General features: G+C 40.2%; 2 protein-coding genes across 2 annotated transcripts; one reads left to right on the top strand and one right to left on the bottom strand.

Moving 5' to 3' along the window:
- The first annotated feature begins 1545 nt into the window (after positions 1 to 1545).
- On the top strand, positions 1546 to 3396 carry EFCAB10 (EF-hand calcium binding domain 10). Its single transcript, XM_057364516.1, has 4 exons — positions 1546 to 1813; positions 1930 to 2094; positions 2377 to 2461; positions 2964 to 3396. Exons 1-4 carry the CDS (start codon positions 1714 to 1716, stop codon positions 2998 to 3000), a joined length of 387 nt encoding a protein of 128 aa, XP_057220499.1. The 5' UTR covers positions 1546 to 1713; the 3' UTR covers positions 3001 to 3396.
- A 193-nt stretch (positions 3397 to 3589) lies between these two features.
- Positions 3590 to 14878, bottom strand: RINT1 (RAD50 interactor 1). The gene is made up of 14 exons (XM_057364515.1): positions 14771 to 14878; positions 13558 to 13753; positions 13166 to 13407; positions 12832 to 13005; positions 12605 to 12754; positions 11282 to 11438; positions 9339 to 9449; positions 8922 to 9147; positions 8162 to 8299; positions 7271 to 7470; positions 5870 to 6084; positions 5046 to 5226; positions 4844 to 4962; positions 3590 to 4230 (listed from the first exon to the last, which is right to left on the bottom strand). Exons 2-14 carry the CDS (start codon positions 13732 to 13734, stop codon positions 4017 to 4019), a joined length of 2304 nt encoding a protein of 767 aa, XP_057220498.1. The 5' UTR covers positions 13735 to 13753; positions 14771 to 14878; the 3' UTR covers positions 3590 to 4016.
- Between the last annotated feature and the right edge of the window lie 263 nt (positions 14879 to 15141).

Below are 15141 nucleotides of genomic sequence, written 5' to 3'. Positions count from 1 at the left end.
GTGTATTTCATACTGTTACCTTTGTTGACCACTAAAGGAGAAACATCCTTTGCCAAATGCTGTTTTCCTTGTCCCAAACACTGACCTACCTACCTACCTACCTACCTACCTACCTACCTACCTACCTACCTACCTACCTACTTACTATTTAATTTGCTCCTTCTTTTTCTGTCAATCTTCCTATCTTTAGGTTCTCATTTTCAATAATGTATTTTCCATATCTTTATTTCTCCTCTGCTGACCAGCTCTTTCTCCTGTTTGTACTTCTCCATATTTAAATCTACATTTCTCCTATGGCTCTTTGTAGGAAAATTATTGCTAATGCTTTGCAAACTCTGCAGAAAGGCATAGAAAGACAAATGCGGGAATGGATTCAGTAACTTTGGAGTGTTTYACTTAGGAAAAGGAGGTTTCTGTCACTGCCTGGCCACTGTCATAGGAGACAACTGTTAGGAATCTACAAATTTTCTAGCCCTAACTGAGATTCAAAGCAGGTAGCATAGTTTAAAATAATACAGAATACAGACAGTGCATGGCTGTACAATCTCTGCAGCTTTGGATGCACTTTATCKAAGAAAAAAAAATAATTCTTCTAACGAATTATGATATTTTAATTTCGGCAAATAGTTAAATATATTTAGTGCTAGACTTTACACAGGAATATGATTCTCCTTTACTATGTGTTCATTTATCATTGTCTGATCTTATTTGGTGGCAGATAGTTATCTTTGTAGAGTTCCTTYAATTTTTTTTAGTGGGATGCTTTACTTGATTATCTTTCTCCTACTCACAGTGGGTAGTACAGTTAAAAGATTCTTTGATGTCTTTTCTCTGTTTGCACAGGCTATGCTGCAAGGCTCAGTAATGGTTTTTAAATCTAAACGCTCTCAGTTGCTGTCCACTGTTTTTGCACCTTGCGCTGGTGTGGAACACTGGGAATATCCTGGCAGCCCCACACCGTGGGGATGAACCAGGGCTGTGCCTGGGGAGCGGCAGCAGGTGAAGAAGGTGGCACCGCCGGTGGAAGGAAATGTGGCTGAAGGTGAGAACACGGAATCACAGAATCCTTAGGGTGGGAGGGACCCCTGGAGATCATCCCGTCCAACCGCCTGCCAAGGCAGGAACTCCTGGAGCMGGTGACACTGGAGCTCATCCAGGCGGGTTTGGAATGTCTCCAGACAGCGGGACTCCAGCCCTGAGCGGCTGTTCCAGTGCTCTGCCACCCTCAGCGTAAGGGTTCCTCCTCATACTGAGGTGAAARTTCTTGGGTTTCGTTTTATGGCCATTGCTACTCGTCCTGTCGCTAGCACCACTGAAAAGAGTCCGGCAAATCCTCTCRACAGCAGTATTTGAGATATTTATATGCATTGCGAGGGGATGTTATCAGGCTKCTCCAGCCTAACAGGCCCTCAGTACCTGCACAGGTATTAAAAATCACCAGATGAAATTTGCTTTCCCCACGSGTCAACGCAAAGGCGCGGCCCGGCCGGGAGCGAGGAGCGGCTGTTCCGGTGCTAAGGTGACGACTTCCAGGAAAGTCAGTTTTTCCTGCCCCTTCCCGCCCGCCTCAGCGGAGCGTCCCGCGGCCGGAGCCGCCTGAGGCAGCGCCGGCCCCCCGCGACCCCTGCGGGCTCCTGTGCTCGCCCTCCCGCCCGGTGCCCGCACAGCCCCCGCCGGCCCCGCTGCCGCCTCACGCCGCCCCGGCACCCCGGGATGGCGGCGGGCGAGGAGGAGAGCCGCGAGTACCTGCAGCGGCACCGGCTGCCCGAGCTGCTGCACCGCCTCGGAGCGCTGCTGCTCTTCCACCGCCCCGGTGCGCGCAGGCCCGGCCCCGCCGAGAGCCCGGAGGGAGCGGGGGTGGCGGGGCYGCGCCGCCTTCGCTCCCCGGCTGAGGGCCCGGTGCCCGCGGGCCATCTGACCTCGTTGCAGAAAGGCCACGCGAGTTCCTGATCCAGGTGCTGGAGCAGGTGAAGGCCGGGAGGCGAGCCGAGGGCGAGTACCCGTTCCTCATGGACGAGGACAACGTGGACGCCATGTTCAGCCTGCTGGATGTCCTGGGCCAGGGCCACATCAGGGCAGCGCAGTACAGGGAAGGTGCGTCCACCTGCGCCCCGCCTCACACCAAACTGTCTGCTTGCACTGAATTATTTAAATAGTTTCAAAGTTACCCGTCTGAATTCTAAGGAATTATCCATACACCTGCCCACACAACCTGGAACTTGGAAAATGGAAAGAGTTACAAGTGGTTAAGTTTCCTACATTAAAGTTACATGTTGTTAAGCTACRGACGTTTATCTTTTATTAGATCTAGGCCCCTTTAAAATTGAATTGTCTTTCCAATGACTCACGTAATTAGTTCTCTWTTGTTAACTGTAGCTCTTAAAACTTTGGGACTGAGCACTGAGGATTTGGAGCTAGAAGATGATGCGAATATCACACTGGATGAATTCAAGGCAGGAATGTAAGTTTAAATGACATTGTGGTTTGTTGGGGKTTTTTGTGGGGTGGATATATGTAGGAGATATTTTGTTGAAGTTTTTTTTATTTACAAAGCTACATAATTAAAAAACTTGCTGTAGATTAACAAAAAGGTCAGTTACTGCCTGACCTTCTTGCCTTGCTGTAAGGTGAACCAAATTCCTTCCCTCCACCGCCTCAGTTTCAGCATCCTCTTGCAGGAGAGCTCTCACAGTCTCTCCCCCTCMCATCAGTGCCAAGATAATCAGGCAGCCCAGGGGTTAAAATACTGATCTAGAAATGTGGGACAGTGTGGCCCTGTTGTCTTCTTTGTCGGGGTGGTACCACAACCGGAGATCAAACAGGTTCAGAGTTGCAATAATTTCCCAAAGTCAAGGTATGGTTCTAGGGCCAATTTTTTAGTAACTGTTGCAAGCTGTTGCACTGAAAGGTTATGAACCTTTAAGCCTTCTTATCTAACTAGAGATTTTATTTTTCTGTCYTAGGAAGAAAAAGATGCTGGAGAGCTGGTCTGTGTATTAGTTTGAGCAGTGATCTGCTATATATATTAAAAATAGGCATCTTCCCCAATTTTTCTTCTGGTTTGTCAGCTGTGAATAGCCAATTTTAAGCAGTACTCTCTTTTTCTCATCTTCCCCACCCTTCRGAGGAGCAATCAGCTGAAAAGGACAAATGACAAGAACTTGTTCATGTCTAGCAAGCACTGGAGGGAGTATTGTTAAGAATTGCTGTTCTTAATATAATTAGATGGTTTTTAAAAAAAGCAGAAATCTCTTACACAACTGAAATAGTATTTTTGAGTTTCCTCCTTCAGTTTATAGTTTACAGTAAAGGATTGTTACCTGTTGGCTCATTACCACTGAATAAAATTAAGTTACTTTTTCRGCTTACTTGCTGTGCTTTGGTTTTTGGTTTTTTTTAAGGAAAAAACAAGTTATGACAAATGTCCACGGGTAAAGGCAGGTAGCACTTCCAAGTGCTATTTTCAAACTTAGCACACACTATGCAATTTATAAGGAAAAACTTAAAAAAAAATTAGGAGAAAGGTCTCGTAGAGAAAAAAACATCCTAGTTTGTTTGACGGAAACAGTGACATAGTCATTCCTTCTGCATTGTGATTATGTACATTTTAATAGAGAACATCCATTACCTGGGACTTGGAGATGTAAAACATCTGTGTTTAACTGAAGGCTTTACAGAAGCCCATGTTGTACAAAAATGTATTTACATTGTAAATAGTCTGTATTCCTCACAATGATACAGCAAACACTGACAAGGCAGACTATTCATTAGAGAAGAACACAGTTTTAGCTTCCAAATGCAATTGCAAGGTGGCCATGGAAAGTAAGATCAGCATAGTTCAACACCAAGTCAGTGGCATCTTGAATTTTTTTAACTGTACAGAGTAAGGTGTAAATTAGATTAAAGCAATCTCTCAGCATATAGAAATGAAAGCAGTATTATTACAAGATATTTAATTTGATTTTGCTTGGAATAAGTAATCTAGAYCAAGTCATTAACCATTTGTGAAGAAATCTTTATTTTCCTGTATTTGGCCAACTAGCTCTCAAATTGAGAAGAATCTCAACATCCCTTTGASCCAGTTTATAAACTCCAAGTTCATTTAGTGCTGCTGTTGCAGATGGCTGGCTTGGCTTTAATGGTTCATTTTCTGAAGCTGACTGTAGGACATCCTTCAGAAGCAAGGCAGAGCCAATATTCAGGTTCAGGATAATGCAGGCTTCTTTTATGCTAGAGGAAAAGTTACTTGGATTAATGTAAGCAGCAGAAATTTAAGCGTAACAAAAAAAAAACTTCTATGCTCCATATTGGTTTAAAAACATTCAGATTTCTGCCCCAATTAGCCAAGGAATTCAATGCTGGACTCCTTAGGAGACAGAGTGGGCTACAYGAAAAAGACTAACCACAAAGAAAAGAGCAGCTTCTCATCCATGACACCACTAGGTTGCTACAAAGAAAGGAGCAGCTTTTCATCCATGACACCAACTAGGTTGCTACGTAACAAGGCAATCCAGAGCAGGAAMGCAGTTCAAAGTAGTCATTCTTCTAACAAAGTTTGTTGTGTTGTGACTGTATCTTTGACTAGTTTCAGAGGTTTGTGCTACTTAATATTCCCTACATAAATTAATCTACCTAGACATCCTGACTGCACAAAATACTTAAGGACACTTGCCACAGTGAGTACACAGACAGAATCAACTTTCATAGTTGAAAACATCAGAAGTATGAATGCTCCACACATTTAAAGTGTGGATCAAAACTAACTACGAAAAAAATCTTGCTCTTAAGTAAAAAACTTGTATTTCTCTGGATACTCACTTTTGAAGATAAAAAAACTACTTACTGCTTGAAGTAGTTTTCTGGCCTCTTGCAGTAGTGTGAAAATAAAGGGAACAAATTCCGACTCATGTCAAACTGGAGTTGTGCTGCTCCTCCTTCATTGAAATGATTYGCCATAATGATCTACAAACACAAAGAGGTGCACCTACTGTTCAAGCCAGTCACTGACACCTACATGGCATTGCACAGGTCACACTGATACCCACTTCCTGATAGATGTACTGATCCACTTTCTCTGCAAGYATTTGCCAGAAAATTTTGAATAGTGAGTGGCAGAGCTGCTGCTCCAGTTGTAGCAAACGGTCTCGCAGCGTCTGCAACATTGGGCATGCCGTGCTTGACAAAGACATCACTGCTTGCTCTGCTTGAGAGGGTAAAGACAACCACCTGAAAGAAACCATTGCACTGAAGTCATTAGAACAAAATTATTCATATTACAACAACTGAAGTTAAAATTATGCTTTAAAARAAAGTCTTACCCATTTACAATGTTTCAGAGACAGTTCTTTCCCATTTCTAATCTAAAAGTTATGAGTCTAATGCTATGTTTGAATTTCATTTAATATTAAACTCATGCTTTAGTTATAAATCTCTGAGCATGTCATTCTAGGGAATCCCATTTAATCAGGAAATCATTTAGTTCTATTCCTTTTATGAAGTACTTCAGAAATTCTACTCAGGGGAAAATATTCAAGAAGCCCTAKGAGTCTGTAAAGAGAGAACAGTCATGACAGGTCATTTTGCATAAAATCATTAWTATTACTAAGAAGAAAKTAATTCCTGTTCAAAATAGAAAACTAGAGYGATCCAAATTTTTTCCTAAGATTTTTAAGTAATGCATCCACTAACTGTGGAACTTTAGAAAACRTAGCATRATAATGGYCCTACGGTAAGGAGAGAATTTTCCAGACCTTACTACCCTGCAGGAAAAAAAATATTGCTTATTATCTATTYTTGCCTTTACTTAMCTTAATATTTTTAACAGGAAATAAYGYTGTAATATGGTAAGAGATTAAACAAACAGAATCACCTCTCTTTTTTGTACAGCTTTGCAGCATCTTTGACCTCTCTGAAGACATGATCTACTTGTCGCGTCAGCATGTCRTGCTTCAGGCGCTCCAGGAGGTTGATCATGTCATCAAAGACAGAGCTCTCCATGGACGCCAGCTGTCCCAGCTGGAGCTGGCTCACGGTGTCACTTTCTGCACGAACCTCCAGCTCGGCCTGCTGCAGCTGCAGGAAGAACTACGCAAACAAAGCCAGAGAGGAACACCACAAAAAAWAATCTTATCACTTGAACTTTTCATTGGTACATTAGGCACAGTTCTAGAAAACCCTCTCCTGGCACATCTATAAAATTAAAAATTTAAGATTTTAAAAACACTTTATCTTTCCCTTTAGTGAAAAACAAAACATGGTGGCTTAATTCTAGCGGTGGAATTGATAGAGGTTTCAGATACAACAGCAGATAGRTAAAGGGAACAGATCTAAAGAAATACTGAAAAGATATTTTAAGATTAACAGCAGCATACTTTTTAAAAACCCTACCTTGACCTCTTAAAGACTTGCAAAAGTAAAMTTTAATTGTAATTTTTTAGAAATGATTATTCATTGAGTCATAAATTTGCTGTGATGACAACAGCATGAAAATTCATTGTGTTTATTGAGTTTAATGTGACATTGTGGAAGCAGCTTCTTGGCTTTGCTTTTAAGCAGATCAAGACCSTGTAGTAGATGCAGTTATACAACATAAAGGCTGCTGTCCTATCAAGTCAAGATTATCCCCTGCAAGAGCCACAGATTCCTGTGAAGACAGTTAGGATTTGGAGGCTGCCAAATCAATAGYACACAAAATACCTTATTCTGCACACTCTATGTGTAACAGATTTTTTGACTTTCAGCACCAATAGCCATAGAAATGCTGAAATTCTGCACTATGGCYATGCTGCCACCAGGCTGCTGTACAGCAGTCACCAATTCCAGTTATCAGTGAGTGGCCTTTCTGGGCCACACCTGAACTGTGTTGCAACACAGATACACACACTGGATTTCTCTAAGCTCTCCTGCCGTRGGAGGAGTTCAAGCACTGGGCAAAGGCTGTTGCTCTGGTCAGAGATCTCCAAACTCAATTCAAATTTTTTTACAATAAAAAGCATGTAAAAGAAACTACTTTTTTTGGTCTCCAGATTATTCCATTCTCCAGGCTCTCTGCATTTCCCTAGGAAGTTTGTAATTAGCAGCTTAGGCCTCAAACAGCAACCTGTCCTTATTTATTTATCTTTTACTAAATCAGAATTTATGTCTTTCTACCTTTTCAGTAATTAAATTTTCTGAATACACCTAAAAAGTGCTGAAAATAAACTATTTGCTATGAAACAAACACCCAAAGTCCATTTTTAAATCTTTTTTTTCCTAAAGAATAATTACTTACTACATTGTCAGCCCAGTCTGCCARCACTGTTGCTATATAGTTAACAGCATTAAGGATTGCACAGTATCGGAATCCTAAGGAAGCTCTTGTCTCTTCCTTCATGACTTGAGTTAATCGTATCCTGAAATCATCAACCAACTCCTTCTGTAGGCCCAGGAACTGTAGTTTTCTGGAAGCTGTTGGAAGATTCTTATACCTGTCTGGAAAGACATCAGTAAAATGTTTTTAGGCTTTCCAACACTGAATAAAAGCTTTTCAAGAAGAAAGATTACAGCATCTTACTGTACCACTTCATGCCTATGAGAATATCATATAGTCAGTATTTAAATGCCAGTATTCACAACACCTGATATTTCAGTGATTTCAGAGAAACTGCTCATGCAAAAGCTAAACATGAAAGAAAGTGCTTTCTTCCCCGTCCTGACTCCACAAGCAGTTTGTATTTTAACATCTGAAGCAATGGTTAYAACCTGAAGCATGGCTACACCACACCCTCCAGAGTGGCCCCTAAAGCGTCCTCACAGAGAAAAGCAAAGCCACTGAAGATGCAATTAAGTATGTATATAAAACACACTTGCTCTTATGTTCCATTGCAAAAAAGGAGAAGTTATTCAATAGCTTCTAAATATTCTGCCACATATGAGAGAATATGGTAAATACCAATGTATACTTTTAATTATTATTTTGCAGACGTGTCACTAGCTCAAGATTATACGTGGAAGTTAGTGTCCAAAATACAAAAAGGAAGCTTTTATTAAACTGCAAACATCACAACTTTGCAACATTATTTGCTGACTACTGCAGACAGTRAATATTTAGTAAAGAACTCTGCTAGATGAAGATTTTTTACTATTCATTACAAACAAGAGTAATGCCCACAGATATAATTACCTGTTATAACTAACAAGAGAGTCATAAATGTTTCAGCACAGTCYGGAACTTTCATTTCATCTACATCAGTGATATCTTTGTACTGTGATATCCATGCAGCCTCTGATGAAAGCATAGAGTCCATTTTCTGAAGAGCAACTGAGATGCACAAAACTTGTAAGTTTTTAATTAAAAAAAAATTGTAACAAAAGTCTCTCCAAAATATATTAACATAAAAGCCTTATCTCAATATWTTAAGTTATAAATATTGCATTTTCAGATAATGAAACCTACTGACAACTGGTTTCATACAAAACCAGCTTCAATGTATCAGTACTTGCAATGCTGTTAAAAGAGTTAAACATCAGAATTGACTGGGGGTTCTTTTTGTTTCAAGTATCAGAATTGACTGGGGGTTCTTTTTGTTTTTTAATAGCTGGTTTGTCCCTTCCAATGTATTTCTTCTTCATTACTCAAAAACTAATACCTCACCCTTATTTCAATTTAAAGTCCATCTCTGTCCACACACACCTAACATTTGTCTAAAATTAATCCCGCCTGATTCCATATAGCTTAGAGGAAAGAGTCCTACAAAATACAGAAGCACTGYTGAGGCCTAATGAATTTTTATTCAGAATAATTACAGAGTATAAAAATACATATGTTTTTGGTAGTAGCCCAGTCAAAATGACTTATCCTATTTGAGAAGGGTAGCTGTGTAAGTAGACACATACTCTGGTTGTGCAAAATAAAGGCCAACAAAAGCCACTGGRAGTCTTACATTTTTTTTCCACTGTAAGCCACCTTTGGAAGCAGGATTCTTCTGACAGAATGTGCATGCARCTGGGAAAGCTGCTGAGATAACCATGAACACTGTATAACTCTCTCTCAAACAGAAGTACCTCATCCACAAGGTGACAAAATAGTGTATCATCATACAACAGGCACGGAATATCAGCAGCCAACTTCTCCAAAATCAGCATTACTAGAGCACGAGAGAATTCAAGCTTTGGAAAGGAAACAAAACTGAATGTCAGAGATAGGAAGTACTGACATGYGCAAACATGTACACAACTAACTGCTCCTGGATTAAATCTCACCATGTGCAGATTTCAGTGGAAATGGGCTTACACAARTATCTACCAGAAGTTGACTTAGATATTTATATTCACATTTATAAAACAATTTAATTGCTTACCCCAGCATTCACCGAAGATCCGGCCTTGTCCAGTATTGGCTGGATTTTGTCATCAAGGAACTTTGAATGATTTCCAATCCACATAAGTACTTGCGTTAAATACCACTCAGGCTTATTTAAAAAAGAAAAGAAATTATTAAATGCATCCAAACAACATTTATTCAACTGCTACTAGTATTTTAGGACAAATTTCTAAAAATACCACTCTCCCTTTTCTTGATCTCAAGTCACACAAGTCTTTTACTCTGTTTTACTTAGCTTTCATTTATACAAAAGCATTATCAGAGAARTATTTTCAGATTTTCATTGTCTTAAATGTACTAAATATTGTGTTTCTAAAGCAAAAGCTCCATTTTTATTTCCCCTTTCTCTACTGCTTTTTCACTCATGAGAGCCTTTTTTCTGCTTTGTATCCTGTTCTCCTCTGTGGCATTTATTTCTTGGTACAACAAAAAGGATACACTCCTGAGAAAAGCTCTGCTCTTATTGTATCTAACCTCAGCCCCACCTTACCCCTAGAAGTGGGGAATCTAWCATCTTTTCATTTCACATTTTAATGTCTTTAAGCTTTTTCAGTTTACACACCAAAAATATGGGCTGCAGGTTTTGATGAACACTTCTTTCAGTGTTAGTGCAACTGGGAGCAGTTCCCATTTTCCTCACTCCCAACAGCCAAAGGACCTACTGCTGAGGTGCACTCACATTTTATGTGCCTGTTTCTCACCTCTGTATTCATTTTCACTTGTCTCATTCATTTTRTCATGCTTGGGTTGTTGGGTTTTTTTGACACTCCTTCCCCAACTGGCCAAGGTCATTGTAAACCCTGAGCCTGTCCTCTGAAATAATTGYAACTCTGTCCAGGTTGCTGTCTTTCAAATATTTTACACTGGTATTTGCTTTATTGCATTATCCAAGTAATTATTTAATAAAGGAAAAAAAAATCCAAACAAGAAACAAACAAAAACGAAAAAAAACCCCCACAAACAAAAAACCAACCAACCAACCAACCAACCAAGCTACAGAAAACACCAAACCAACCCAAATTTCAGCAGGGCCCTGTTGAAATATCTCTCTGATGTGACACTAGATTACCAGTAAACTTTTCTTAATCTTTTAAGGTTTTCTTTTCTTTTTTATACAGTTTTTGTTCATATCTAAACACCTTTTTCCCACTAACACACACAACAGTATTTTAAAAAGCTCTGTGGTAGCATCTATCAAGATTGCAAATGTATTKAGATTTACACAAGGCAGTGATCCCAAGCAGACTTGTGCAACTGGACTATTAGAAAACAGCTCTCAAACTCTCCTCCAGATGTAATACAATGGCATTAATGCAATGAAGCCCATTCCAGTCRTAATTCTCAGATAAAAATCCTCAGCCTTTGAAGGCAATTCACACAAAAAGTGAGATAGTTTCCAACTGGTAAACTGGGCATTCCTCGTTTTATGTCAATTAAAATTTAATTCAACCCATTAAAAGAAAAGAATTATTCAACAGTGCCTTTAGTTTCATCACATTTCATATACTAACCGCAGAACCCAACATTTTCAGTTACATGAAGGTAGCAAAACACAATGCCAAAAATCACAGCCYTTGAGCTCAAGAAATACAAAACAATGCAAAACCATTTGCAACAAGACAGAAGAAATTAATCAAAACTTGTGAACTGATGGGAATCAGATTAAGATTGTAATAATGCTTTATGAAGGATCTGGGCAAGCAAAAAATATTGCCTTGCCCAGAGAAAATGCATGTGCCTTGGAAAGGTCTCCAAGTGCTACTTGATATCTGTCCACACTTATGTAGGCACCAGAACTGCACAGTTTTGAAGACTCCTAATTTCAGAAAGTGTGAAAGCTGTACAATTAAAACACAATTAAAACATTCTATCTGTTGCTTACAAAGCAATTTAGAAATGTCAAAMTGCTTTCTCCCATACCTTGCTCAGAACATTGGTTTGTTTATTTCCAGTGAAATGATACTTGAATCTTTTCTGAAGAGGATTCAGCATGATCTGTATTGGAAGGACAATTGGTGGTGAAGGGGGTAAAGGGTACTTTTCTGGCAGTTGTTTAGGTTTGGTTAACAGCTCATCTCTAAGTTTGACAGTCAAGGATGGACTTAAATGTTGAATTACCCCAACATCATCATTTCAATAGAACGGGCTTAGAAAAACGAACACAGTTTAGTTCTACACCATTTACTGAAGGCAGTATCATGAAAACAATTCAATTCCTCAAATATAAAAGATACTCAAAATATTCCACTTTATGTAATATTTAATATAACTCAGACCTTTAGGGATTATTTATTCAATGACAATACAAGTCCCTTAAGTCAGTTTGATTTAAGAAACATATATGAACCCAGCAAACCACCATGGTCAGAAACAAACACAGTGGCTGTCCAAGAAACATACTTATTTGTTAAATGAGGGSAAAGACAGCTGGGATTAACAAATGCAACACATGATTTCCCATTTTCATGTAATGGATTTAAGTGAGCCACTCTGCAAAACCAAAATCGTTACCAATGCAGGTTTATGTACAATGGCCAGCCAATCACACGCACATGCACACACACACACACACACACACACATACACACACACACACACACACACACAGAAAAAGGCTTAGTTGAGCTTTAATTTTAATTAATTTTTTGTGAATTATTTAATTAACAAAAATCAGGGACAGAATGAGTAGCAGTGCCTTCTGAGAAACCTCAAAGGCAGACAATATTTGCAGCACATTGGAAACCCTCCTGCAGTCTCCCCTTTTTTGCAGTCTCCTTCTAAGACACGTATCTATGATTTTCCCTCTTTTCCTTCTGGGGTGGGACATATTAAAGTGATTAAAGCTGATTTCACATAAGGCTATAAAAAGGAAAAACATTAACTGTATCTAATAAAACACACATCACCATTTTTTCATTAAAATGCATGGGTAATGGTACCAAATAGTGTAAGGCCTGATCTGCATGAAACCTGAACTGTCAGCTACCATGAGAGCACTGGATCTGATGAGCTGGAGTGAAAATGTTGCTACTGCCAAACAGGACAACTTGGGCACTCGGCATTTTCTAAATGACAAAAAACCAAAAATACCCCCAAAACCCCAACAATATTTTAATGTTAATACAAAGAAACAAAAAATCTGTCTTTAGGAAGAACAATATTTTAAATAATTCTCCTTGAGAATGGACATCTCTAACGGTTTTTATTCTTGCTAAAATGCACCACAACAATTTAAAAGGATACGAAGTTTGCAGTTTCAGAAGCTGACAGAACAGCATCTCCAAGTTGTTGTACACATCAGGAGCGTTGGCTGGTGCAGCCAGGCCAAATGCCTGGGACTGAGGTGGCCCCACAAAGGGCCAGCGGAGCTGTGTCAGCACCTCCTCAAAGTCACTGCAACACAACAGAAGCACTTTGACATGAACTTACAGTACAACGAGAAGACGAGGGAGTCATGGTATCTCTCTCACCTTGTCAATTTGTCCTTAAGGATTTTATGCCAGAATTTAACAGTGGATCTCACAAAAGCAAGAAGATGAGAACAAGACGACTCCTGAAGTTTAATATCCAGTTCTGCCATTAATGCTAGACTACTGGCTGCCTCTGGAACATTRTTGGTCATGAGATATTGCTGAATGCTATCACTGTAAAACACAAAAAAGTCAAGGGCAAATATTCATTAACAATAACAGAAAATAATAATTTGTATCTTGAAAGAGATAAAACTTAATTTAAAATATTTTAMTAATGGGATAAACCAGGTTATCAGTTTCAGAACATATATACAGTAGTCAGAAACTTTACCTCAGCTCTTCTATCCGAGAAATCCATTTGAGGTAGGCCAGGTGTCGTTCGATCTCTTCTACCTCACCCATCAGMACATTGAGATCCTCCATACACGGCTGAGCTTTCAGCAAGTGGCTACTGATGGACTCAGACAGAACAGTTTCTCTCTCTAGAAGTTGACTCAGAGACTTTTTAGAATCTTCTGCATTCTTTAAGGCATTCTGAATCCTTTTAGGGACTTCTGATGAAACTGTAAGTACCTACATTGACAGAGAAGCATTAAGGCAGACATAAAAACACAGCACGGTGTAGAACAGTACCACTTGAGATACCAATACATTTCATTTAGTTTCATATGCTTAATCAGTCATACAGCATCTTCAGAAGAAGGAAAAAAAAAAGATGCTTACCTGTTCTTCTAACTGTTTTTTGTTTTCAGATAGTTTTTCAATCAGGCTGGGTAGCTTCCTCAGGGAATCATAATCATTTCCAACTTCTCTTTCCACAAATTCAGAAACATAGTATGGAATATCACAGTGATCTAGATCTCTAGTGACTTCTTTCTTTTGAACAGCAATGCTTGCCATGCTTTCTTTCTCTGCAATACTGAGTATATGATTTCAAATTAGCTGACACTAAGACAGCACAAACAAGTATTATCTATTCAGGAACAAAACTCCATGAAAAACTGGGCAGTTCAATTTAAACTGAGACTTAAATACCACATTCATCATTCATACTGCTTTAAGTCAGACAATTTGCTGACTTAAGTCTTATTTGAGATCTGATAAAACCTTGCTTACATATCCAAATGGTGATTTATTATAGTTTAACTACTGAAGAGGAATACATCTGGTAATTTCTTCCTTCCCCAAAAGCATGAATTTTATTAAATAGTTCAATATATACGTAGTTCCCACATATATAATATGGAGAACATAATGAAAACTTAAAAAAATTGTAAAATCTAACACCTTTTCACAAGTTTATAGTATTTCAGGGATACCAAGTCATGACTGTTGTATTACTAGCAAAGTATCCATGTGGGCCCTACAACGATTTGGAAAGTAAATGGATCACTGAAATATTTACTAAAAAAACCCCACAGTGTAACATAAAAGACACTTGCCAATCCAYACATTTGGTAACATCCAGGGAAAACCTGACACTGAAAGGATGATCACAGTGAAACAAAAAAGGCAACAATCACAAGTGTTTGGCTAGTTCAATCCTCAAACTCTTAGTATCGCTTTCAAAATAGAATTTAAAAATAAAAGCCTATACACTTGCACTTTATCTGCTACAAGCTTTAATTAAGTTAAAACCCCTATTTAACTGACAACAGGGGTGAAAAAGTTGTGCAGTTGATGAGCCAGATTTGCAGAGGCAATAGAGAGCACCAGGCAGAACAAACTGATTGACCAAGAAGCTGCACTGAAAGACATTAATAAAGAAAACAAGAGTAGTAAAACTCCCGTGTGCAGCAATGTAAAACATAATACGGCAGGAAAAAGCTAACCAAGAGGCGTTTTTCCATATTCAGAGAAAAGGATCGGGTTACAAGAGAGAGGAACAGGACTCTGGGCGCATCCCTCCCAGCCCCTGCCTGGGCTCAGCACCCACCTCGGCCAGAGGGCCGGGCCCTTCCAAGGGCCGGCTGAAGGCTCTGCGGGCTCCGGGAGCTGCGGGCGAGGCGCCGCCGACCACGGCCCGGACTGGGCGGCCAGGTAGCGAGCGCCTCAGCCCGGCGGCGGCTCGGCGAGCCCTTCCTCCCCCTGCCACGGGCGCCGGCTGACGAGGTGCCGCTTCTCCTGGCAGGACGGTGCCGCGGGGACGGGAGGTCCGCGGGTGCCGCCACCCGGAGCCCTCAGCGCGCTCCCAGCGGGGCCCCGCGGCCGCAGCACCGCCCCCGCCGCGTCAGCGGCACCGCGGCTGAGGGAGCGCGGGGCGCAGGCGCGGCACCGCCACGGCGGGCCCGGGTGCCTGTGCACCCT

This window comes from Malurus melanocephalus, unplaced genomic scaffold (assembly GCF_030028575.1).
Source record: "Malurus melanocephalus ecotype Western Australia unplaced genomic scaffold, MMel_1.1 scaffold_39, whole genome shotgun sequence".
NCBI lineage: Eukaryota > Metazoa > Chordata > Aves > Passeriformes > Maluridae > Malurus > Malurus melanocephalus.
The sequence above is the reverse complement of the archived record's forward strand: the minus strand, read 5'-3'. Positions and strand labels throughout refer to the sequence as shown.

Coding starts and splice junctions, on each gene's coding strand:
- EFCAB10 (XM_057364516.1), top strand. CDS start 1,714: ATGGCGGCGGGCGAGGAGGAGAGCCGCGAGTACCTGCAGCGGCACCGG. Junction 1,814..1,929: donor GCTGCTCTTCCACCGCCCCG/GTGCGCGCAGGC, acceptor ACCTCGTTGCAG/AAAGGCCACGCGAGTTCCTG. Junction 2,095..2,376: donor GGCAGCGCAGTACAGGGAAG/GTGCGTCCACCT, acceptor TGTTAACTGTAG/CTCTTAAAACTTTGGGACTG.